Source organism: Artibeus jamaicensis, unplaced genomic scaffold, assembly GCF_021234435.1.
Source record: "Artibeus jamaicensis isolate MK-2021 breed Jamaican fruit bat unplaced genomic scaffold, CSHL_Jam_final scaffold_1283, whole genome shotgun sequence".
Lineage (NCBI taxonomy): Eukaryota > Metazoa > Chordata > Mammalia > Chiroptera > Phyllostomidae > Artibeus > Artibeus jamaicensis.
The window spans coordinates 18767146-18791811 of NW_026522028.1; the positions used below are offsets into that span (position 1 = coordinate 18767146).

General features: G+C 38.3%; 1 protein-coding gene across 1 annotated transcript in view; it reads left to right on the plus strand.

Annotated features, from left to right (window-relative positions):
* The first annotated feature begins 291 nt into the window (after positions 1 to 291).
* The window catches only part of ACE2 (angiotensin converting enzyme 2), a 41593-nt gene continuing 17218 nt past the window's right edge, over positions 292 to 24666 (plus strand). The window contains exons 1-9 of the mRNA XM_037157556.2: positions 292 to 345; positions 999 to 1287; positions 8643 to 8792; positions 12581 to 12680; positions 13114 to 13257; positions 14899 to 15011; positions 16966 to 17071; positions 19306 to 19403; positions 21879 to 22048. Coding sequence (XP_037013451.2) covers positions 1102 to 1287; positions 8643 to 8792; positions 12581 to 12680; positions 13114 to 13257; positions 14899 to 15011; positions 16966 to 17071; positions 19306 to 19403; positions 21879 to 22048 — 1067 coding nt within the window. The 5' untranslated portion in view covers positions 292 to 345; positions 999 to 1101. The remainder of the gene's footprint in view (positions 346 to 998; positions 1288 to 8642; positions 8793 to 12580; positions 12681 to 13113; positions 13258 to 14898; positions 15012 to 16965; positions 17072 to 19305; positions 19404 to 21878; positions 22049 to 24666) is intronic.

The following is a 24666-nucleotide window of genomic DNA, read 5'->3' on the forward strand; positions in this document are numbered from 1 at the left end:
GTTGGTTACTGACATTTCACCTGGACCTGGAAGACTCGTTTTTCTAGGTGAAGAAATGTTTTCCCTGTCTCAGGGTTTCATAATCACAGTCAACCAGGCCCATGAGCCTTGCCATTTAAAGTTGCTCCTCTCTTTTATCTATGATGTGCATACCTACAGCCTGGGAATAAGGACACTGATCCAGCTCCTGAGATTCAACAGGACTATCATTAAAATCTCTTCAAATTCTATATTGCCATGATCCTATGGTTAAAGATGACCAGAGCTTGACACAGACTCTCCTTGAATTTCATACCATGCAGAAGCATTCTCACTTCCTTGTGACCTTCACCGAGGTTTGAACAGGTAAGTGAAAGGGGAGGAGGCACACAATGAAGTCAGCCATAGAACCAGTGTTTAACATGGTCATCTGAGTAATAGAAAATGAACATCTTTAAGTTTTCCCAAGCTACATGGGGAGAGTTAACCTGTGAAATCTTATTGTTTTAAAAATGATCATGAAAATTAGAATTTATCAGACAGAAATGAATTCCATAAAGATGAGGGCTACATCATTTATTAGGAAGAGAAAAATGTTACCAAAGTAGAGAGTTTCTGTGAATATGAGTGTGAAATAAAGTGAAAGCAGGGATAAGTTACTATGGAATTGTCTGAAAAACATATAAGTAACAATGTTACCCCCATGATCCCTAATTCTAGGCTTCTTTGGTCACTATAAAATTATAACACTTTCAGTGTATTTTTAACAGCTTTCAAGGAATTTGGTTTATAAATTATTAACCAAATGTACAAGTTTTGGTTTGATCATAAAAGCTAGGAGAGCTGATTTGCTGGGATTAATGAATAACATTTTTTTTATTTGACTTACTTAAAAAAAAAACCACTCTAAAATATGCTTACATATCTGTCCTCTCTAGGATGAGTTTTATATTGGATCATCAGATTGTTTACTGTTTTTTTTTTCCTTCTGGTTTTTTTTTTTTATCTTCCCTGCTCAGTGCCCAACCCAAGTTCAAAGGCTGATGAGAGAGAAAAACTCATGAGGAGGTTTTACTCCAGGGAGAGTTGTTCAGTGAATGGGATCTTGGCGCACACGGAAAGATGTCAGGCTCTTCCTGGCTCTTTCTCAGCCTTGTTGCTGTAACTGCTGTTCAAGCTCCCACTGAGGAAGATGCCAGGACATTTTTGGAGAAGTTTAACACTGAAGCTGAAGAACTGTATTATGAAAGTGCACTTGCTTCTTGGAATTATAACACCAATATTACTGAGGAGAATGTGCAAAAAATGGTGAGTGCTCATGGATATATAGGAGGATTCGTTGCTTCTTAAAGGTTAGATTACTGCACATACAACTGAAAGGAAAAATCAAAGAAATGCTCTCAGCTGGGAGGTTGGATGTTTGCTTCAGTATTTCTGATTCTGGAGTCCCAGATGACTAACCTTAATTGACCTTGGGACTCTTTTGGAAAATTGTTATAAAATAATTAACTGGTCTCAGGCCAGATTCTTGGAAACCAGTGAATATACTTCATAAATTTGCCACCATAATTCATATCATAGTCAGTGTTTCAGTGGATTTCATGAGAATACTATAAGTTAGTTAATAACTTTCTCCAAGTCCACAATGTCAATAGGAAGATCTAACAACTCTCTAAAATAATATATTAACTGAAAAGTCCAACTGGAGGGTTAGTGAAAGAGCTAGCTAGATGGATTGGATGAGGCTGGATTTGGGGTTTTCTTCCTTCATTGTCACAGAGCTCTGAGGGACTTATAAAGGTCACAGAATCCATCCGGAGCCTTCCAAGAAAAAAACATAATTAAAACAGTTCTGACAAATCTCAGAATGTTCTGGGAAAGAAAGATGCTTTGTTTGACAAGTGCAAGGGTTCAGGGTTTCTTCTCTTACAGGTCCCAGAGTAGTATCCTTCCACATTTGCTGCTGGAAATTTAGCAACATTATTTAAGAAAAGATTTTTTCGTGGCATTTGTAGAGCAATATATTCCTTTGAAAATGTAGTTCAGAAGCTTATTTTTTTCAAATGATTAGTAGCTTGCATGTTTAAATTAAATAACGGCCACTCACTGGCCACATCAAATCTCAGACACACTGTCTCATTTGAAATCTGCCAACACAGTGTTTTTCTTCTATTTTTCTAAAGCTCAAAGAAATCCAGGAGATTTTGACAGCCCAGTGTTGTCATAGAAGATCATGTTTTTCTTGTCTCATGTTTTTGTCTTACTTCTTTTCATCTCTTCATTGTTGCTTTTTTCCTCACTTTTTATTTGATCTCTGCTGGCGGTGCCTGTAGTGTATTGTATATTTATTTTTATGCTCAGCTGAATAGTCCTGTGATGAAGGTGTATCAGCATCATACCTAAGAGCTCTGGAACCAGACTGCCAAAATCCAAATCCTGACTCCACTACTTTCTAGCTGGGTGAACTTGAGTTAGTTAATCAACTTCTCTGCATTTTAGTTTTTCATCTGTAAAAAAATAACATTCATGTCTGCCTCATAGGGTCACTGTGAAGACTGAATTAATATACAAAACCACCAGCATAGGGCTTAATGCTTATGAGTGTGGGAGAACAATAAGATACCATTGTCATTAGTGTGAGAGGGAGTTATGAACCAAGTTCAACCAATTGCTGAAAAGACTTATAATAGTTCTGTTGAGTGCCCAGAGCATGAGAAGGCATATTATAGAATGATATGTAATGATGTTTACTAAAATCATCTCTGGATCATTAAGTGCTATTACTTGTGTGTTTTTTTATGTTTGTTGTTTTTCTTTTTTATTGAATTTATTGAGGTGGCATTGATTAATAAAATTATATAGGTTTCAGGTGTACATTTCTTTAATACATCATCTGTATATTATACCGTGCCTTTGCCACCACAAGTCAAGTCTCCATTTATCACTTTTGTATTGTACTGGTTGATCAGAGCAAAGGTTAGAGATGAAAGAACATAAATCATGAAGTGTGGCCAAAGTGCATAAAGTTCAGGTCTCTTAAAGGAAAGTGAAAATACTTGAATGCGGTGGTGAAGGGTGCATTAGTGCACTTAGGTGCACTTATGTCAGTTTACTTGGGGAGAGGGACAATGGGGCAGGGAGGGAAATGGGTTTTCCTTCTATTCTCTCTTTGCAGCAACATAGGAGGTCCCTAGACAGTTTTATTCCTGGAAGAGGACTACTGAGGTAGAGATATCCTGGTTCATTGTTCCAGTGTTTGTCAGTAACTACAACTGCCCCAAACTCCTGTCCATGCAGCAGGTGTTGAAGAATGTCCCGTTAGAGCCTTGAGGATCTCTGAGAACATTTAATTAATATTTCTTGGCGAGTTGTAAGAAATTGCAAAGAGAGAGCAGGAGGCCCATACTTAGCCTTTGGGTTCTCCCTAGAGCTTCTTCAGATCTTTTTTTCTGATGTCCCCTAGAGTCTTGGGACATATCTGATTCCTCTGCTTTTAGGACTGGAGTCATAGTGAACTCAGAACAAAGTAATTTTAAACTGCTATTATGGACCCAAGGGAAGAATGTAGAATGCATCCCTTTCCAACGAGTATGTCCCACCCTCAATGAATCTGTCCCACTGTCTCTGACATACACAAATACGCACACGCAGGTACAGGGCAGGGAAAGATCACTGCTGGAAATCTAATGGAATTCAGAAAAACCAATGTTCTCATGACTCTTCTGAGCTGCCTGTGATGCCTTGGGCAAGTCACTTATTTCTTTGTCTCTTGAAATGTAGGGATGTAGATGGGCACAGCTAAGATTTTCAGTAGATAACAATTGCGAATGGGTAAGTTCCTCATGTAGACAATTAACCTGAGTCAAGTGTATTAGAGGCCTTGTTCATGTGAGTTTCCTTTTGTCATGGAAGCTTGATAATGTCTCAGTTTAGTGAGGTAATTTTGGTGAAATTAAGCTTGAGCAACTCAAAATGACATGTGTAAATACACCCAAACATGACACAATTATTCATTGACTCTGACAGCATGCCAGGCTACCACCAGCTACATGGAGGAAGGGTAGTCTGGCTTAGCATGTGCCAGGTAACTGGGTGAAAGAGCATTACAGTAATTTGGCTAAATCCTCTGGTTTAGAGCACTTCCATAGGGATTTCAGACCTTGCTATAGGACTTTGGGAATGAGGTGATTTTTTTCTTGGTGTTTATTATTGCAGGCTTTAAACAATAGCTTTATTGAGATATAACTTATACACCATAAAATCCACCAATTTAGAGCCTACAATTCAGTGTTTTTGAGTATATTCACAGAATTGTCCAATCATTGCCAGTATGTAATTTTAGAATATTTTTGTCATTCCAAAAAGAAACCACCTGCCCAGTAGCAATCACTCTTCCTCCCATCCCCGGCCCTAGGCAACCACTAAAGTATTTTCCATCTGCAGATTTGCCTGCTCTGAGCATTTCCTATCAATGGAATCATACAATTGATGGTCTTTGTGACCGGCTTCTATTACCTTGCATGTTGTGGCATTATTTTGTTCCTTTTAATTGCCAAATAGTGTTCCATTGTATGAATTTTTATTTACTTTTCATCAGAAAAATTTTGAAACATGTAAAAGAAGAAAGTCTAGTATATTGATTCTCCTAATACTCATCACCTAACTTCACCAATTATCAATCAGCACTTTGGCCCATATTGTTTTATTTTTCTCCCCAAATATCATATAGTTTTATGTGTAAATATTTCATCCTATGACCCTCAAAGTAAAAAATTTTACAACCTTACTATCAGTACCATGCTGAAAACTTAACAATCATTCCTCAGTATCATCAAATAGCTCGCCAATATTCAAATGCACCCTGCTGTTTCATGAAAAACATTTCAGGTAGTTTATTTGAATCAAAATCTAGCAAGGTCCTCTCCTTCCAATAGTTTTGATGGATGTACTCTAAGTCTCTTTTAATTGATAGAGTCCATCCCTCTCTCTCTCTCTTTTTGCAATTTATTTGTGGAGAAATTGAATTGTTGGCCCTATAGAAACTCCCACTTCCTGGGGCCCACATCTGGGGCATTCACTGATGATGTCCCTTGAATGTTGCTTTACATGTTCTTTTGTCCCCTGTATTCCCTATAAATGTACAGGTCTAGGGTGGAGATCAGAACAATTTTTCTGTAACAGACAAGATAGTAGTATTTCAGGTTTGGTGGGCCCTCCCACCTCTATTCAACTTTGCCATTGTAGTGTGAAAGTGGCCATAGGTAATATATAAATGGGTATGACTATGTTCCAATAAAACTTAATTTACCAAATAGATGGTGGGCAGAATCCTCATGTAGATACTTCACTGGATTCAGGTTTCACCTGTGAGTTATTTAATAGGTGTGCAAGTTGAATTTATACTACTAGCATGGCGCAGGAATATTGAGCCAAGAAATTAACCAAAAGATGGTTAGGGTCCTCAGAGCTCTGGAAAAAAGAATATCTTGGGATGGAACAGTACATCCTCCGGGGTTAAAATTCAAGGCAACATAATGTAATTTTTGTTTATGAATTAAAGTGTAACACTTGTAGTATGGTGCTGATAAAGAATAAAGCAGATATCTTCAAAGTTCCCATATGCAGTATAATAAAAAATGTTCTCCTTGGAGAAGTGTCTGTTCAAGTCCTTTGCCCAATTTTTAATTGGGTTCGTTGTCTTCTTAGAGTGGAGTCGTGTGAGTTCTTTATACATTTCGGAGATTAAACCCTTGTCTGAGGTATCATTAGCATATATGTTTTCAAATATGGTTGGTTCTCTTTTCATTTTAATACCGTTACTTGAACAATTTAAATAAATGTTCTAAGGCTGAGGCATTTTGAGGGCTGTGAATTGTTTCCAAAGTAGATCAAGAATAAAATCATTCCTATAATTTGTTATGAAAATTTTGCCAGAAATTTTGCTTAACAGTAAATCATCCTGGGCTGAGTGAATAAGGGTAAGGATTGAGAGGCTTGCATAGATGAGTCTGTGCTGTAGACAAAATTCTTCTTCCTATAGCTCACTCTTTCCAACTCACGCATGTTAGATAGAAAACTAGAATATGTCAAATACAATCAGTCTATAGTCAATGGTTAGAGAGCATTAGCTTTGGAGGTAAATATATCAGAGTTGACACCCTGGTTCTTTTAATTACTAGCTGTGTGACCTAGGGAAAGTGGCTTACCCTCTCTGTGTCTCATTTCCCTCATTTGTGAAATGGAGATAAATAGAACTACCTCACAATATTGTTTGTGAGGATTAATTGAGAGATATTTCCTGAGGGGTTGTGTGAGCTCAGTAAAGAGAGAAATCAGCCCTAACCAGTGCAGCTCGATTGGTTGGGAATTGTCCTGCAAAGTGAAATGTCACTGGTTTGATTTCCCATCAGGGCACATGCCTGGTTGCAGGTTCAGAGGCAACTGATTGATGTTCCTTTCTCACATCAATGTTTCTGTCCCTGTCTTTTTCCATCCCTCCCCTCTAAAAATAAATAAATAAAATCTTTTTAAAAAGAGAGAGAAATCATTTTTCATTTCTACTGCCACTATTCTCTTCATTTCTTGTCTGATCCATTGTTTTTACTTCATGCACAACTTCCATCATGTCACATGTCTGCTTAGAACCCCTAAGTGACTCCCTAGCATTCACAAGGTAAAAGTAAAATTCCTTGGCTTGGAAAGTGCAGTCATGCCCATAACCTGTACTAGTTATGTATTCTGTAAAAATTTTTTTTACCAGAAGCTTAGCAGCTTAAAGCAACACACATTTATTAACTCACAGCTCCTGTGGGTCAGGAGTCCAAGCTTAGCTATATCTCCTGCTCCTGAGTCTCTAGTTGCAATCCAGGTCCTGGCTAGAGCTGTGGTCTCACCTGAGGTTTGACAGGGAATCTACTTCCAAGCTAATGTGGTTAGTGGTAGCATTCACATCCTTGTATGCTGCTATACTGAGGTTCTTAGTTTCTTGCAGGATGTTAGCCAGTAGCCATCCTCAATTCCTTGCCATGTCAGTCTTCCCACAGGGTAACTCACAACATGGCATCTTGCTGCATCAAAGTAAGCGTGGGAGGCAGTCCTCCAGCAAGATAAAAATTACAACCTTGTATAACATAACCATGTACATTCTGTCTTCTTTGGTATATTCTACTGGTTAGAAGTGGGTCCTGCTCACACTCAAAGGAAGGAGATCACACTAATGTGTACCAATAAGAAGTAGGGATTGTGGGAGTCATCTTAGAGTCTGTCCACACAAGATCCAAGATGCAGATGCTGGCAGTTCATTGCCAGCTCCACTATTTATTTCTTTCAGCCCCTTAATGCACATATAGAAAATGGAGACAGAATGATTTTCTATCTCATAGGGTTTTTAAGAAGGTCGAATGAAGTAAATGATTTTGCACAGAACCCAGCACACATATAGCTCCTACCTACCTCAGGGTCTGTCGTAGGTCTCACTTTCTCCATGAAAGGTTGGCTAAATCTAACTATCTGAATGAATCTCTCTTTTCCTATAACAGAAACTGTTTGGCTTACTCATAGTTTCTATGTTATCATATGCTGCCATGTGTCATTAATGAAACATTCATGATGCATATCTAATCTGTCTGATAAAACTGCCAGAAACTTAAGAACAAGATTTTTTTTCCTGTAAATAAAAAACTAGAAAATATTTGAATGCATAGGCTGCATTGGGCACTCTGATAAGCATTTTTTTCTTTGTTCATTCTTCTTATCCTTTTTTTCCTTCTTATTCTTAAACAACCCTTTGAAATAAGTTCTATTATTACTCTCATTTTACAGATAAGGTAACTGCAGCTCAGAGAGGTTAAGTAATTTGCCCAAGGTCACACAGCTAGTTGAGGTCACACAGCTAGTCAGAGATGTCTGACTCTAGGAATGGGGTTCTTACTTGCCTCATATGCTGCCTCTTTTATCTGGTCCAGAGAAGTAAAGTGTACAAAGTAGTTGCTCATTTTAGTCTTTGATAGGTGAAAATTTGTGCATTGAGGGAAGACTGCACTAGAGAAGTCTAGAGGAGTCCACTCACCTGCTGATGTTCAAGATGTGGGACATGTGAATTCTAGCATCATGACCTGCTTGTTGATTTCTTCTGATGGGAAAAAAATCACCATGGCCACCAAATGGCTATATTCTGGGCAACTTCCTTTGGGGAACATAACTTAAGATCACAATCTCTAATAAGACATGGCACCATGGAGCTTACTGCAAACTGGTGCTCATTTCTTATGATTCTCATAGTCATGAGAGACTGTATTCCCATGAAGTCCATGCTCAGCTCTACTAGTGTTCTCTTTGGAACACTCATCCTTGATTCCTGATCAACTCACCCCTGTCACAGGGCTAAGGCAATAAATTCCAGGGCTCTACAGTGTGAATCATCTGTGAGAGTTCACTTCCAGTTCTGGGAACAGGACCCTTGGGAAAACTAGGCACTGGGCCAGACAGAGTGACCAAGAGTGGCCTGGTCACTCTTAACCTAAGCCTTGACCTTCAGGAAACTAGAGAACTAAACCACTTAGGAAATATTAGATGTTCCACCAGATGTTCTTTGGACCATATCTTCTGTTCTATCTGTTCAAGCAGTGTCGCTCTGACTTGAATTTTATTTTTTGTCATTTCAGAATGAGGCTGACCGGAAGTGGTCTACCTTTTATGAAGAACAGTCCAAGCTTGCCAAAGCTTACCCACTAGAAGCAATTAAGGATGTTAAAGTCAAGCATCAATTGCAGGCCCTTCAGCAAAATGGATTATCAGAAGACAAGGACAAACGAGTATGTGAACATTCTGGTATAGATCCCAAGAGTTGAACTACTGTAGAATATTAAATATTAATATCACCCACAGCTGCTTCCCTTGCCTGCAAAGAGTGGCATGCTAACATTAAAAAGAGCTCTGAGCTTAGGTGGGGTGACCACATAATTTGTCATCTATCCAAACTAGAATCCTTCTGACAGTGAAAGAAGATACATAATAATTATGTTAGGGACACAGGGTTAAACTGGCATTGTCTGGGCACTGTAGTCACCTTCCTGAGGACCAGGCTGCTTGAAGAATACACCTAGTCTATGTCCATGGTTCTCCACTGCAGGTGATTTTGCCTCCCAGGGACATTTAACAATGTCTGGAGACATTTTTGGGGGTCACAATTTAAGAGGGGTGCCACTGGCACCTAGTGGGTAGGAACATGGCTAAACATTCTGCAATGCACAAGGCAGACCCAAGAACAAGAATCATCTGGTCCAAAATGTCAATGCCAAGCTTGGGAAGGCTCACATTGTAGTCTAATCCTTCCCCCTTTCATTGCTGACTCTCCTCTGCAACCTGTTTTACAAGTGGCTAACAGCCTCAGCTCAAACTGGTTTAGGGATGGGTGATTCACCTCTTTCTAAGACATCAGTTCCATATATGGGTTCCTCTAATTGATGGAAAGGTACTCTCTCCATTGAGTAGTAAATGTTTACCTCCACTTTGTTCCACCTCCTAAAGCCAAATTGCTTTTTCCTGTAAAAGTCTTTAACGAATTCTTTACTCTGTTGATTTTCCCCTATACAATGGTTTTGAATCCACTAACCAGTCTTAGTTACTGTTTTCACTTTGTCCATATCCTTGAACTGAACACAGCACTCTGAGTTGCTTCTGGTTTGTATGGAGGAGCAGCAAGGTGACATTCTACACCCTTTGCTCTAAATCTACTAAGACGGTCTAGGACTATATTAGCTTTTGTTGTTTGGTTGTGTGTGTGTGTGTGTGTGTGTGTGCACTCGTGACAGTCAAATTCATGATTGGCTCATATCAACATCGTTAATGAAGTCTCTTAATGTTTCTCTGAAGTGATCCCTTTTAAAATTCTATTCTTAGGTAGCTTGTTTGTCCAAATTCAAGAAAGCCTACGTTCACCCCTGTTAAAATAACATTTCTTATTCCATCTCTCTAGCTCGGGAGTCAACAAATTTTTTCTGTCAAGGTAAAGATAGAAAATATTTTAGGTTTTGTGGGACATACTGTCTCTGTCACAATGAGTCAATTCTGCTGTTGTGGTGGGAAATCAGCTGTGTTCCAATAAAACCTTTAAAAAATAGGAAGCACTCAGAATTTGGTCTGCAGATCATAGTTTACAGACCCTTGATTTAATCTAATGAAATAGTTTTATCTAAAATAGTTGGCTGCTTGGCTGGTGTGCCTCAGTGGATTGAGCACTGGCCTAAAACCCAGAAGGTCACCAGTTTGATTCCCAGTCAGGGCACATGCTTGGGTTGCAGGGGCTAGCTCTCCAGTTGAAGGTGTATGAAGGGTAGCTGATTGAGGTTTCTCTCACACATTGATGTTTCTTTCCCCCTCTCACTCCCTCCCTTCCCCTCTCTCTAAAAATAAATAAATAAATAATTTAAAATATTTAGCTATTTAACATCAAAGGCTTCTTTCTTTGTTGCTTATCCTCTGGAACTCTGTTTTCTAATCTGCATCTATAAAGAAAAAATGCACGATAAGAAGAAAGATGAAACCATATGGCCCATCTCTTCCTACAGGTTGATATTTGTTTTTTTGCATTCTTTGGATCTAATTATCTAACTAGTTACTAATCCACATTATCTAATCCATCCCATGCTTTCCGTCTTTCCCACAAAGACATCATGTGAAACTTTGCTCACTGGCTTGGTCTGGCTTAGGTGGAACATGAAGATTGTGTTTTTAAAAGATTCCAGATAATTCTAATGTGCAGCCAGGATTGAACACCACTAAAATGCATGTAAGAGCTTGAAGTGTTTGGGAAAGGAGATACTCAAAAATTCATGAATTCAGTGGGGAGGAAGAAGGTGGAGATTGAAAAAGCATGTAGAGAAGGAGATGATGAGGGGCTTTGTGCCATGGGCTGATTCCTTTTCACTATGGGGTGTTGCTGAAATTTTAAGCATGGAATCTATTTTATGTTTTACGATAATGAGTCTTATAGCAGAGTGAAAGAGTAATGTAAGAGGGAAGTGAGGAAAGGGGAAATAGGGCCTTTTATCTGGTATTTCTTAAATCATCTATGGGAGAACCAGCCCTTCCTCCCTTTCTCCTTTTCTTCTTTATTACCAGTCCATCACAGATCAATACTTGATTAAGTTCATTGATCACATGCCTAGATGCCATGGAAATATTATATGATTTTAAAGTTCCTAAACATGTATTCTCTCAAACCGTTTACTAACTTGCACTGATCCATGGGCCATACTTTGAGTACTACTACTTTATTACTGATGCAGACCCTGGTTTGTGGGGTCTGGGGCATTGCAGATGAGATATGAGAAATTCACACAGACTACTGAGTCCTGTGGAGGAAAAGGGACTGGTGCAGCTTGTCTCTCAAGAGGAGAAAAGCCTCAGAATGCTTCAGCCACTCTCTCAAGGGGAGAGCATCCCGATCCTTGCCGTGACTGGCCTTTATTGCTTTTCTGGGCAGATTACATGATGGTCCTCATTTGCTATGCAGAGGTTCGCTTTGGGTGGTTACCTTTTACAGAAAACAAAGGAGAGGATGCCACTAATCTCATCACAGAAGAGGGATGTTTGCAAATGCGAAAGGAAAAGTGGTTGAACTGGTTACGCTGGTCCTTGGAAGGTGTAGCATAGATTTTAGGAAGTCACTTTAAAGATATGCAGTAAATGTTGCCTCAATTCAGGGTGAGGGAGTTTTAGCAAAAAGCAAGTCTCAAAGTGGCCTAGGTACAATGCAGGCCTGATTCTCCACGGGAGAACCTGTCCTTGGGCATGGGTCCTAGGCATCTCTGAGTGGGAGCTGGGACCCTGCCATGCAGAATGGTCTCCTATATATTACCTTTGCTCTTTTGAACTGTACCTACAGGGTACAGTTTAAAATTTTAAGTATGGCATAGAAGGTCCCTCATGATCTGGCTTCTGCTTACCTCTCCATTCCCACATCTTCTGCTTCCCTCAATCAGCACGTTAGGCTCTGCCCTCCATCTCTCTTTTCTACTTCACTGATTTCTGCTTCTCTTCCAAGACACAACTCTAACGTCTCCTCTTTGAAGCCATTCCTGAATCTCCAGGTTATTAATTTATCCACTCCTCTCCATACTGCCACATTACTTTTTGGTGACAGTTATAGCTCTTGTCACTCTGTTATGTAATTATTGATGTCATGGCTGCCTCACTGCCCCATGGCTGTGGGGTTTTTGAGGACCAGTGATTTGTTCATATCGCAATTGCCAGAGTGTAGGACATAATAAATGTGCAATAAATGTACACTCAATGAATACTGAATGAAACAACAATTGCACTTCTCTGTGCATGGGTAAGTGAGAAATGGTTTGGGGATTTGGGCAGATCTGTTTATTTCAGTCACTCTACATATATTTATTACATGTTCATAAGGCTCTGTGATAGTTGGTAGTGAGGAGATTAAACTGAACTCTTTCTGCCCTACATAAAGAAAGATACTTGGCAAAGAAGATGTGAACTATTATTATTTTGAGGCATAAAAAAATTACATGGCCAAAAGGACATTAGCACTTTCTTTAGCATGTTTTCCACTTTAACACTGTTTATTATATTTTAGTTGCAGTTGAACACAGTTCTAAATACAATGAGCACCATCTACAGTACTGGGAAAGTTTGTAAACCAGATAATCCACAGGAGTGCTTATTACTTGCAGGAGGTAAGCTATTAATTTTGAGCAGTGATTATGAAATTCACTTTTTATTCCAAGTTTTAAAAATGAAATTAATGGTAAATAATAACGTTGGGCCTTTCAAACAGAGAATCCAAAAATGAGAAGATTCCAAATATGTGTGTTTCAGTACATAGATGAACTTTTATCATTTAACAAACCCACATTTGTAAAGTCTGTCACATTCAAATAATTTAAATAAGTTGATAGTTAAATGATGTCAATGGTTAATTTTTGCTGGAAAATATTTTGAAACTATAAGAAGGATGAAGAAATTCATGAATCATGAAATTTCATTTAGTAACTTTGTGACCTTAAATGTCTGCCAGTCTCACTTTTAATTCTTGAAAGTTCATGTGTTTACTCATAAAAATTTTTACAAATGCATGTTTATTTCCCTTTGGGTGGTTTGCAATAACAGGCTTGGAAGACATAATGCACAACAGCAAAGATTACAATGAAAGGCTCTGGGCTTGGGAAGGCTGGAGGTCTAAGGTTGGCAAGCAGCTGAGGCCATTATATGAAGAGTATGTGGTCCTGAAAAATGAGATGGCAAGAGAAAAGAGTAAGTTTGTTGGTCTGTAGTGGTCCTGAAGCTCTCTTTGGGGCTGTGGGGCTATTTCTGATGAATCACTCAGGCTGCCCTTAAATACAAGGTATATCCCTAAGTTAATGATCATCTGCCGAACAATTCATGTTGCCTGTCTCAGAGAAACTACTAGGGAATAAGGAAAGGTGAACTGACATTCTACAGTTTAAATAGCTTAGGAGTGAAACTCAACTACAGGGCTTCAAACAAATCAGTTGTCTGGGAAGTTCTCAGGCCCCTGAGGTTCCTGAGGTTGTCTCAGGATTGAGTAGGGTTTCTATATCTCAGAAAGAATGACAGACAGAAACACCAGCTCTCACCTAAACTCTCATCTAGCTAAAGTTCATTCTCAAATGTCATTTGTGTGTTTACCTCAGGGTGGTGTCACAAAGAAAAAAAATCAGGTTAATTCAGACTGTAAACCCCATTATTTTCTGCAGTCATAATCATAACTCAAATCATGTGGTCATAAAAATGTTAATTAACATGGGCAGAAATTTTCATATCTCTTAACTTACTCTCCTGCCTGAATAATGAGCTGGAGCCATGGCATTATGAATAACTTTATGCTTTGGCGATTCACTGCCTCCTGGGGTTGAGCAAGGAAGAATGTGTCTCATTTGTTGTTTCTAAATGTCATTCATGGTCACTTAAACTCGTGTTCTCTAGCTGGACAGTAGGTCTTCACCATATCCTTGCATCCAAATATTGATTTCTCTCCTCATCTTTGTGATCATCCATTGCCAATGTGCCTGGAAAACTAGAAATTATTAACATACATTTGCAAACTTCATTAGCTAATACCCTGAACACAAGGTCATGTTTCCTGATGATGAGCCACTACATTGCAGAGACGTACTGCAGATACATATGATTTACAAATAAACACAGGCCCACTGTGGCAATGTCTAAGATGAGTTGGGTTGAATTTGAAAATTTGAGGCCCTGAACAAAATGAGAACTTAAAAACTCAGATTCAATTGCACGTTGTAACTAGAGAGGAGGTGGGAGGGGATAACGTGGGGAAAGGGGTGAAGGGTTTTCAGGAGCAACTATAAAGGACACATGGACAAAACCAAGGTGGGGGTGTGGATTCAGGGGAGGGAGGTGGGGATGGCTGGGGTTAGAAGGAGTTGTGGGGGTGGAAATGCCCACAACTGTACTTGAACAACAATAAAAATTTTTAAAATTAAAAAAATAAAGTAAAATATGCAAATTGACCTATAGAGACAGTAAAGAGACCCAGGGTTAGGACACTAGGAGTATCCCTTTGCGTCTTACCAGTTGTGTGACCTCGGACAAACAATTTAACCATCTAAAATCAGGCTATTAATGTACACCGTGGAGACTATAATAATGTCAATCTTGTAGAGTGTTCAAGCTTATGAGATGAGACAGTGCATTTAAATTTCCGGTACACAGCAGATGTTTAACAGACGTTAGCTGGTGTTGTTATTCGTTTGCATTCCTTTGAGGTGATACTTAGAAGGGCAATAAAAATGTGACAGATCTTTTGATTTTTTGTTTTGAACTTTGGGGCAAGGCTAATCCATGTATATACTGTGCTTTATCTTTTCCTTTCCCTTATGTTCTTCTCTTTCTTCTTTTCAAAAACAGATTATGAGGACTATGGGGATTATTGGAGAGGAGATTATGAAACAGAGGGGACAAATGGCTATGAATATAGCCGCAACCAGCTGATTGAAGATGTGGAAAATACTTTTGCAGAGGTAACCAAGGACTGGTACCCAGAGACAGATGTAGAGCAGTGCACGGAAAGAAAGGACAGTGACCAAAGGCATTCTGCCTTGTTCTTAACGCACCAGTCAGCCGTTCCCAGGCCTCATAGTTATGGAATATCAGAACTTGCAAAGATTTTTTAAAATAACAGGGCAACTCCTACAGATAATCAGAATTGCTCAACCCTCCTCCCCTTTTCAGCCAGTAACCAGCAATTAGCAACAGCAAAATTATAAGAAGGAAAGAGTATAGGAAGGAACCATCTTTTAGATTATAAGATGAAATGATCTTGGTGAGCTACCTGGGGCTGGCATTCTATTCCATTGTTAGCAGAGTCATTGGTTTTGTTTCCTTCTTCAGGACAATCGATACTATTTTTTCTTTATGTTTGACTATGTAAGGTTGTATAGGAAAGGGAGAGTCCTATGAGTAAAAGTGTCCCATGGACATTTCTTAATGTCTCTATCTTCCTTCATTTTGGTCCCTATATTTCCCCCCTTACCCCTGTGCCTTCAAACTTCTTATGTATGGATACTCTGTCATAGACATAGTTTTGGGCAGAGTTATAAAAAATGGAAGCAAGACAAATACCCTCCCCCAAAAAGAAATGGGCAACAGATTTGAAAAGGTACCTCATCAAGAAATGGCAAATAAGCAAGCAAAAAATTATTAGGAAAATTCAAATTAAAGCCATGATTATAGATACAGAGAACAGAGTGACAGCTGTCAGAGGGGAGAGGATAGGGAGGCTGGGTGAAAAAGGGGAAGGGATTAAGCCAAACAAAGAGCTCGTAGATGCAGACGACAGTATGATGACTACCAGAGGGGAAGTAGAAGGGGGTAAAAGGGGCATAAATGGTGACAGAACGTGGTGAGCACACAATACAATGTACACATGATGTGTTATAGATTTGTACTACTGAAACCTATCTAATTTTATTAACCAATGTCATCTCAACACATTAAAAAAAAACACCAGAATATCTGTGATTAAAAAAGACTGAAAATACCAAGTGTTGGTGATGGTATGTTGATGCTTGGGCCCTTATACACTGCTGACAGAAATGTCAAATGGTACAGCCACTTTGAAAAGTAGTTTGACAATTTCTTAAAAGGGAAGCACGCCATATGACTAAGGTATTCCACTCTTAGGTTTCTATATGAGAGAAATGAAAATGCATATGCATACAAAAGTTTAAACATGAATGTTCATGGGAGCATTATTCATAAGAGCCCCAAATTGGAAACAACTGGTGAATTTTATCCATGAAATATTAAATGAAGCAAACTCTGATGTATTCATACAATGAAATGCTACTCAGCAATAAAAACGAATGTAGTGATACATCCAGTAACATGGATAAACCTAAAAAGCATTATGCTAAGTGAAAGAAGCCAGACACAAAAGGTCATATATTGTGTGATTTCATTTATATGAAATGTCCAGAATAAGAAAAAGTATGCAAACTTAAATCAGTTCAGTGGTTACCTGGGGCTGAGAGTGGCAGTGGAATAGACTGCAAATGGGCACAAGGAAACTTTCAGGGGTAAGGGACTGTTGTAAAACTGTGTTGTAGTAATGGTTGCCCAACAATATAAATGAAACTACACTTAAAGCTGGGTGAATTTTATGGTATATAAGTGATGTTTCAAATGAAAAACAAAGGAAGTAGGTAGCATCTTAGAAATGAAGATTTTTGCATCTGCTTTCATTTTGGGACATGTATTCTTCCAGGTGTCTGTATTGGTTTATGCAGTGGAGCTAATTATCATCAACATCTGGAAAGAAGGAATGCTTTCAAATTCTCCAGAACATTTGAGAGGAAAAAGAATTAGAATTTAGGGAAATTCTACTTGTCTAAAGAAGGTTCTATTTTTAGTGTCAAGGATTGGAAATAGGAGCAGGCCTCTCTTGTTCTTAAACTTTCTTCCTGGTCTTTCCAGATTAAACCATTATATGAACATCTTCATGCGTATGTGAGGGCAAAGTTGATGGATACCTACCCTTCCCATATCAGTCCAACTGGGTGCCTCCCTGCCCATTTGCTTGGTAAGAAACTCCACAAGTCCTTTGTGTACTTTGCCCTATGTTATTTTCACCAATAAAGTTGTTTTGGGGGAGTGAAGCCCAACATAAAATTTTTGAAAAATTCTGTGAATTGAATTAGTAACATTATAGAAATCACATTTGAAAGCACTGTTTTCAATAGAAAATTTTAAATCATTCTCTATTACATTAGCTTGTTTTGTATATAACCAGTTATTATGTTGACTACAACCCAAAGGATAAACAGGTTATTTAAGATAGCTAGAGGAAAAATTCCAAGTTCAAATGAGAGTGGAAATGGGGGAAAATGTCTTACTCTTCAAATTGGTTGTCTAACCTCTTGAATTGGAATTTGAGATTTTAGTATCATGTTGTCAGAGGAAGGAAGCTCGGTAGGCTAGAGGGAGTGAGCCATGAGAGAAAGTACTAGAATTAAGGTATAGCCTAAATTAAAGCTTCATACACTCATTCTAAACTGTAGCAGTTACTTTAGCTGAAAAGTACTTGGTTTAGAATTAGGAGGAAAATCAGTCTTCCAAGAACTTTGAATTGTGCCACAGGGCCTTTGTAGACCATGCAAGACCTGAGGCCCTTGATCGAACCTCCGAATTCTCCTCCAGAGAGTGGCTATTCTCCACTTCCCTCTCTATCACTCCAGAAGCTGAGGCCAAATAAAATCTATGTGTTTGAAAAATTCATTTCATGTATACATAACATTCCTACTACAGTGAAGCTACTACATTAGCTTCTAGTGAAGCTAATTTTTCTCCAAGGCCAAGTCTCTCTCAGTAGAAGTAAATATGGGCAAAGGACCTGTGGAAACTTTGTACTTTAAAGCAATATAGAAATATGCTCTACAATGTCTTTGGAAGTCATTCTTCAGTAATTCAGTTTCTGTTTAAACCTGCCTGGTATGATGTGGCTTTTCTTCCTTCCAAGGTAAACTATTTTATTGCCTCATGGCACTAATTACGAGAAAACTCTACCTTGTGTGGAACTGAATTAACACCCCTCTAATGCCTTCCATTCATTATGCCTAATTCTATGTTATGAAATTACTCTGGGTATATCCATTATTTTACAAGATGGCCTTCCAGATATTTGTAAATAACCACCATAGAAGATATAACATAGTACCTGGCACAAGAATATGTATTCAATATATTATAGTGAGTATTATTGTTATCATCATGTATACACTGTTTTCTTATCTTAAGTTAAATATCCTACCCAGCTTTATAACCAGTTTTTAAAATGTCACCTTTCTAATTGTTCTCCTTTGGACAAGCTATCCTTCGTTGATGTCCCTCTTCTAGTGTCATGCCCACAACTGAACAGTTATTCCAGATGAGGTTTGACCAACATAGAGTAAAAATGGTACTATGGTTTCCTTTGTGCTACACACTATATTCATTTATGTTAAAGTCACATTTGTGTTTTGAAAGCCATGCCATACTGTTTGCTGTGCCTCGTTTGGTCTTTTACATGTGCACTATATTTCAGCCCAATGTTACATATCACATATTTCTATAGTAGGTAGTTAAACTTTTCTTTAAGGCATGATTTCATTGGAGTATTCTTTATGTAGTTATGTTGCCCAACTTTTTTGGTGTCAGGATTCTGATCCTGCTATTAAATTGACTTTTTCTAGATACATCTTTCCTTTTAGGGTCTCTGGCCTTGAAATGCAATTTAACATTTATTTGAGATGTTTAAAAAAATTGCCAAGTTAAGCATACTACTATATAATAATAATAATAATAATAATAGTGAAAGTCACTAGTTAGAGACTCCTCAATGATGATTCTATATGATCTCTGTTGAATCTAACATTAGGGATTACCAATAGTTTAATTTATAGTATTTTTGTCCCTTGGATGATGGATTATAGGAATATGTTTCTAATCTATAGTAGCTATGGTGTTATATATGTATTAATAAATTGTGCCTTTGAACTTTAATTTTAAAAGAGAGAAACTAGAATGATTCCCTAGTGGGTTTTGCCTAACCACATAATCTGCCATTTAAAACTTTTAGAGCAGATATAAAAAGAAGGGAGTATTGAGAATTTCAAATAAAAGAAGAGAAAAAGAGATAGAGAAAAGGAAGTACAGAAACTAGATTAAATCTAGATTACTATGTGGCCTATTTTCCAATCTCACCTCATGCACTGTGTAAATATCAGGTCTATACTTCTGCTCTCTTTGTCACATATTAACAAAATGTTTTTTTCATAGGTGATATGTGGGGTAGATTTTGGACAAATCTGTATGATTTGACAGCTCCCTTTGCAGATAAACCAACCATAGATGTCACTGCTGCAATGGTTGAGAAGGTAGGAAGAAGAGACCTTGAAAACCAAATCTAAATTCTCAACTGTATTTCTTTATAAGCCATCTTTTTCTTCCCATCTGGTAGTATATGAAATCATATAAATAAACATTTCAGGCTAATTTCAATTTATTTCTTAGGCTGCTATCTCTTCATGGAAAAGTGGTTTATGATGTCAATGACATCAAGTACTTTGAATAACAGATAGGGTATTGATCTTACTGAGAGATATTAAAAATGGAGATGATGTGAGATTTCCATTAAGCAGTAAGACGTGGAATTATCAGCTAATTGGCTGCATTTTTTCCAAAGTTAGTCCTTACTAAGAAATCAGTCAGTAATCTCTGTGAATAGTGAAAAAAAGAATAACATTAGATTTTTGCATATTAAAAATTACTATTGTTTTTAATTTTTACTTTATTTGTATTATTAGCACTATTACAATGTCCTCATCCTCCCCAGCCCGTTGCCCACCTTCACTCAGTCTCCACTCCCTCTTCTCTTAGTCCATCACCACTCTGTTGTCTATGTGTATGGGTTATGCACAGGTATTCTATGGCTAATCCCTTCACCTTCTTTCATCCAGTATCTGCTTCTCCCTACCCTCTGATAGCTGTCAGTCTGTTCCATGTATCCATGCTTTATTGTTAAAAATATTATAAAGGTCTTTAAAATAATTTTTAAGTCACCTTTCTGTTGTCATCTTGGTGTGATTGTTTAAATTCTTTGTGGTCCCTTCCAATGAGGAAATCAATTATCCTTATATACTTTTATATAATTATATAGTTTTACAGAAATTATAAAGTTAAAATTATATATTTTTAAATTCAGGTAATCCAGTCTACACTTTCTGGGTAGAATTCACAGTCATGCCTGTATTGGCTTGTATACAATTTCTTCAGACAGTTGCATCATAATTTACTTTACATTTTAGGCATTGCCGGACTATTTTGCTTGTTAACAGTTTTAAATCTGTAAGCAGCAATGCAGCAAACATCTTCACATACATAACATACTCCTAGGAAAAGTCCACAACTGAATAAAAATATGGAGCTGCAAGGGCTTCCAGACTCCTGTAGCTGTTGTAACCCCATTTTGTAGTTGAGCAGCAGCAGAAGCCCATCTTTATATCTCCCCTTAGCCTAGCTACAGTATTTTTATATCGTATCTCCTAATGTTGTCTCTGTAATAAACCAAAGAGACTATCAGGACAGGTACTGTGATAGTTCATGTTGTAGGTGAGAAAACTGAGGCTCAGGTGAACAACTCACCTAAGTCACAAAGACAGTCAGTAGCTACAAAGGTTTGAACTGAGAGCACCTAGTATTTCTAGTGTGGTTTCCTATTTATTCATTCTTTATTTAATAGATGTTAACTGTTTTTAGTAGTCTATACTGTTTTGGTATGCATTTATTCTGCTCAAGAAAGGCATACTCATTAATACCAATATTGCCTGACATTAAGCCTTTATAGGTCAATCATTTAAAAAACCCATAGTGTCATACCCTGCTTCATATCCCCAGGGCTGAAATAGGAGAAAAACCAGACTCAACTGATTTTCAAGATCAAAGGAAGTTTTCTGTGTTACTAGAAGTGATTCATGAAGTATCTGCCAGTTATACAAACTTAGTTTGCCTGATATAGGCCTTATCTCCAAAGAAATGTCAGCTCCCAGAAGAGTTTGCTGGATGAGAAACATCTACTGCTGCCTCTCTCTGCTTCCAGAATATTCTGAAGTTTAGATTCCCATAGAGACTATGAAGTCAAGGCCCAACTACACATTGGCTACTGGGTCACATGTAGGCCTTTTTGGTTCCAAAGCTCATGACTTCATGTTCACGTTAGTGTTTGCATCTTCCAACCACTGAGCCTAATATCAGGGCCTTACTCCTTGAAGAAGCTCAATCAATAATTGTTGGCTCGCATTAGATAGCTTTTAGCAAAGAGGTCGTTGTTTATGTTTATACTTGGAATATAAAGAATAAAGACCAAAAAACCATCACATATGACATTACCCAGTCTGTGAATATTTTCATGCATTTCCTCATTAAGATTGTATACTATATAATTGGTTTACATATTCAACTTTTCACTTGCTAATTTGTTAAATTTTCCATTTCACAGTCATCATTTTTATTTACCCATTCTAGTGGTTGTTTCTACTTCTCTTATTAAAATCATTTTACATGCTTTATACCTTAAATGTACACAATGTTATATGTCAAATATGTTTTAATTAAAAACAATAATAAACAAACATCATTTTAATTTAATTCTTTGACCTAGTTTCTGAGAAATTCCTAGGTTAGTTTTCTAGAGACAGGACCATTGAGACAAAGAATATAAATACTATGAAAACTGCCCATACATGTTGTCCAATAGCCACCCAGAAAGGTTATGCCTATGTACATATCCAACAGAAAGAATGCTGCTATTTTAATGCTAGAATTAAATGCTGTTCTTTTTTTTTTTTTTTCAGTCCTGGGATGCACAGAGGATATTCAAGGAGGCTGAGAAGTTCTTTATGTCTGTGGGCCTTTTTAATATGACTCAAGGATTCTGGGATAACTCCATGATAACTAAGCCAGATGATGGCCGGGAAGTGGTCTGCCACCCCACAGCCTGGGATCTGGGGAAAAATGACTTCAGGTAAGGAGGCTGATACACAGCTGATACTAAAATGGGAGTCAATGGAGGAAGGGAAGAGGGTGAATTGGAATTCCTTCTCTGCTTTTCTGAGCACAGAGAATGAACTTGCCTTTAACGAAGGCTGAGAATCCATGAGAGCACATCTGGGCTTTCTCAGAAAAATGGGATTGTCAGCAGGTCCTAACTTGAACCTTTGGACAATTTGCCTCATATGAAATAATATGTACCCATTAGAGTTGCATGGTCATGGGTGTGGCGGTGCCCCCCATTAGGAAAGTTTTGGTGCTACGATTTATGTGAGATGGATGTGTGAATCAGGCATTGATCTTCCCTTCCACGTGAGTGAGACAGGATGGGTGAATAAATAAGCTGAGATAAAAGAAAGTGGTGGTGTTATAAGAGAAATAGAGAATACTCAATGGAGGTATTGGAAGAGAACTGACCACACCTGAAATAGCGGGTAGGCTCAGACAGGGCTTTTCAGGTGGCATTTGAATTGGGCTTGAAAGACCAGAAGGGTTCAGGCAGACAGAGCTTGGAGGAGTACTCCAGCCTGGAAGGATAGCAGGATTAAATGCAGAGAGACAGGATGTGGCATTGTGTCCCAGAGTCAGCAGATTGGGCTAGAAAAAGAGGGCTGTGAAGAAGGGTCTGTGTGATAGGGCATAATGGGCACAGGCTTTCAAATCCCAGGTGCCACTTAATGATTAGGCAATCTTGGGCAAGGTATTTAACCTTCTTGAGTTTCAGTTTCCTTACTTATAAAGTGGAATAGCAATACCCAGTTTGCAGGTCTGTGAGCTTCTTAGGTTGGATTCCTGAGCTTGAGATAAAGATTCTTTACAAGTGCTGCATTGAGGAATAGCTCTCAAGCAAAGAGGAGTGAGGGAAGCAGGATGGGGCAGGTGAAAATTTTAAGTAAGGATGTGCTCTAAGCTGGACACTTGCCTCAGCTTCATCCACAGGGCTCTCTGGAGCAAGATTTGTACCAGAGTTGGTCATACCTTGAGACAGGGTGTATGAAAGTGACTAATATATACCCCTACCTAAGTCAGTCATTGACTGTGGACTGCCAGAGCAGGGAGAACATGATCTCCTTGTTAAGGTACCTCACATTTAGCCAAAGACAGTGAAGAAGGAAGCAGCTATCCACCTTTAAGGGCTATGCCTCAGGCAACTGAGTGATGGGTGAATCTGCCTGGTAAAGCAGATCTGGGCAGGACTCCAGCACCATCCACTAGAGTAGCAGTTGACAATCTTCTTCTGTAAATGGTCAGATAACAAACATCGGATTGGCCAAAAAGTCCATTACATTTTTTCCATATGATGGCACTAATAGTGCTTAGTTGTCTTTAACTTCACTTGAAACAATTTTGTTAGATTGTATTGTGACCACTGTCATATCAGCATGCATTTAAAAAAACTTATCAAAATTGGTAAATTTTTGTGCAGCCAATTCAGTATTGAAGCTGGAAGAAGACTTGCAACATTTTTGGCATATTATGCTTTATTATACCAAGAAAGGTAAAAGGGCAATAGAAATGCAAAAAAAAAAAAAGATTTCTGCAATGTATGGAGAAGGTGCTGTGACTGATCGAATGTGTCAAAAGTGGTTTGTGAAGTTGCTTGGTACCACTGACATTTTGGCCAAATAACACTTTACTGTGGAGCTGTCTTATGCATTGGAGGGTGTTTAGCAGCAGCCCTGGCCTCTACCCACTAGAAGCCAATAGTGAAAGATAGCTGACATGCTCAAAACATCCAAATCAATAAAGTGATTGGTGAAATAAAAAATGTGCCTTTTATTTTATGAAAAAATATATAATGGAGTTTTTGGCCAACCCAACAGTTTAGGCTTTGCAGGTCTCTGTTGCAACTACTTAGCTCTACTGTCGTGGCATGAAAATAGCCCTAGAAAACACATAAACATATGGTATGGCTGTGCTCTAATAAAACCTTATTTATCAAAACAGGTGGTCAGCTGCAGGCCATAGCTTACTGACTCCAGTATTGAGTGAGTCTTACAAATAAGTATATGTAAGTTTCCTAGCACAGGATCTTACATACAGTAGACATTACATATATAGTAGCTATTCTTATAATTGATTTCAAAAGAGAAAGGATAAAAACCAAGTTGGAAAAGCAAGTCGTGTTGGAGTATATGAAGAAGATTGAGTTTATTCTTAAGCAGTGGGGAGTCCAAAGGGTAGTTATCAGGGAGATGACATGGTCAGAGTGGCAGGAAAATTAATTTGGGAACCTACTGAAATATGACCCCCTACATTCACCTGAATGAAATTGTTCTTGTCAAGTTGAGAAGGATCACTACCTAACTGCAAAATGCTGTCCTTATTTCATTGGGCCACAGCAGCATTAGATAACATTTACAAGTTGTCTTTGAAATGCTATTTTTCATTGGCCTCTGCATTGTCATCCTCTTCCGGATTTCTTTAACTCTTCTCTCTATCTTCTCTGAACCAACTTTGTCTCCCACTCTGTACATACTAGGACCTCCTAGAGCTTTGTCTTGGCCCTCTTTTCTTTCCATTCTACCTATACCTGCTTCCTGGGCCACCACATCCACTGCCTGACTTACGTGCTAATGATTACCAACCATC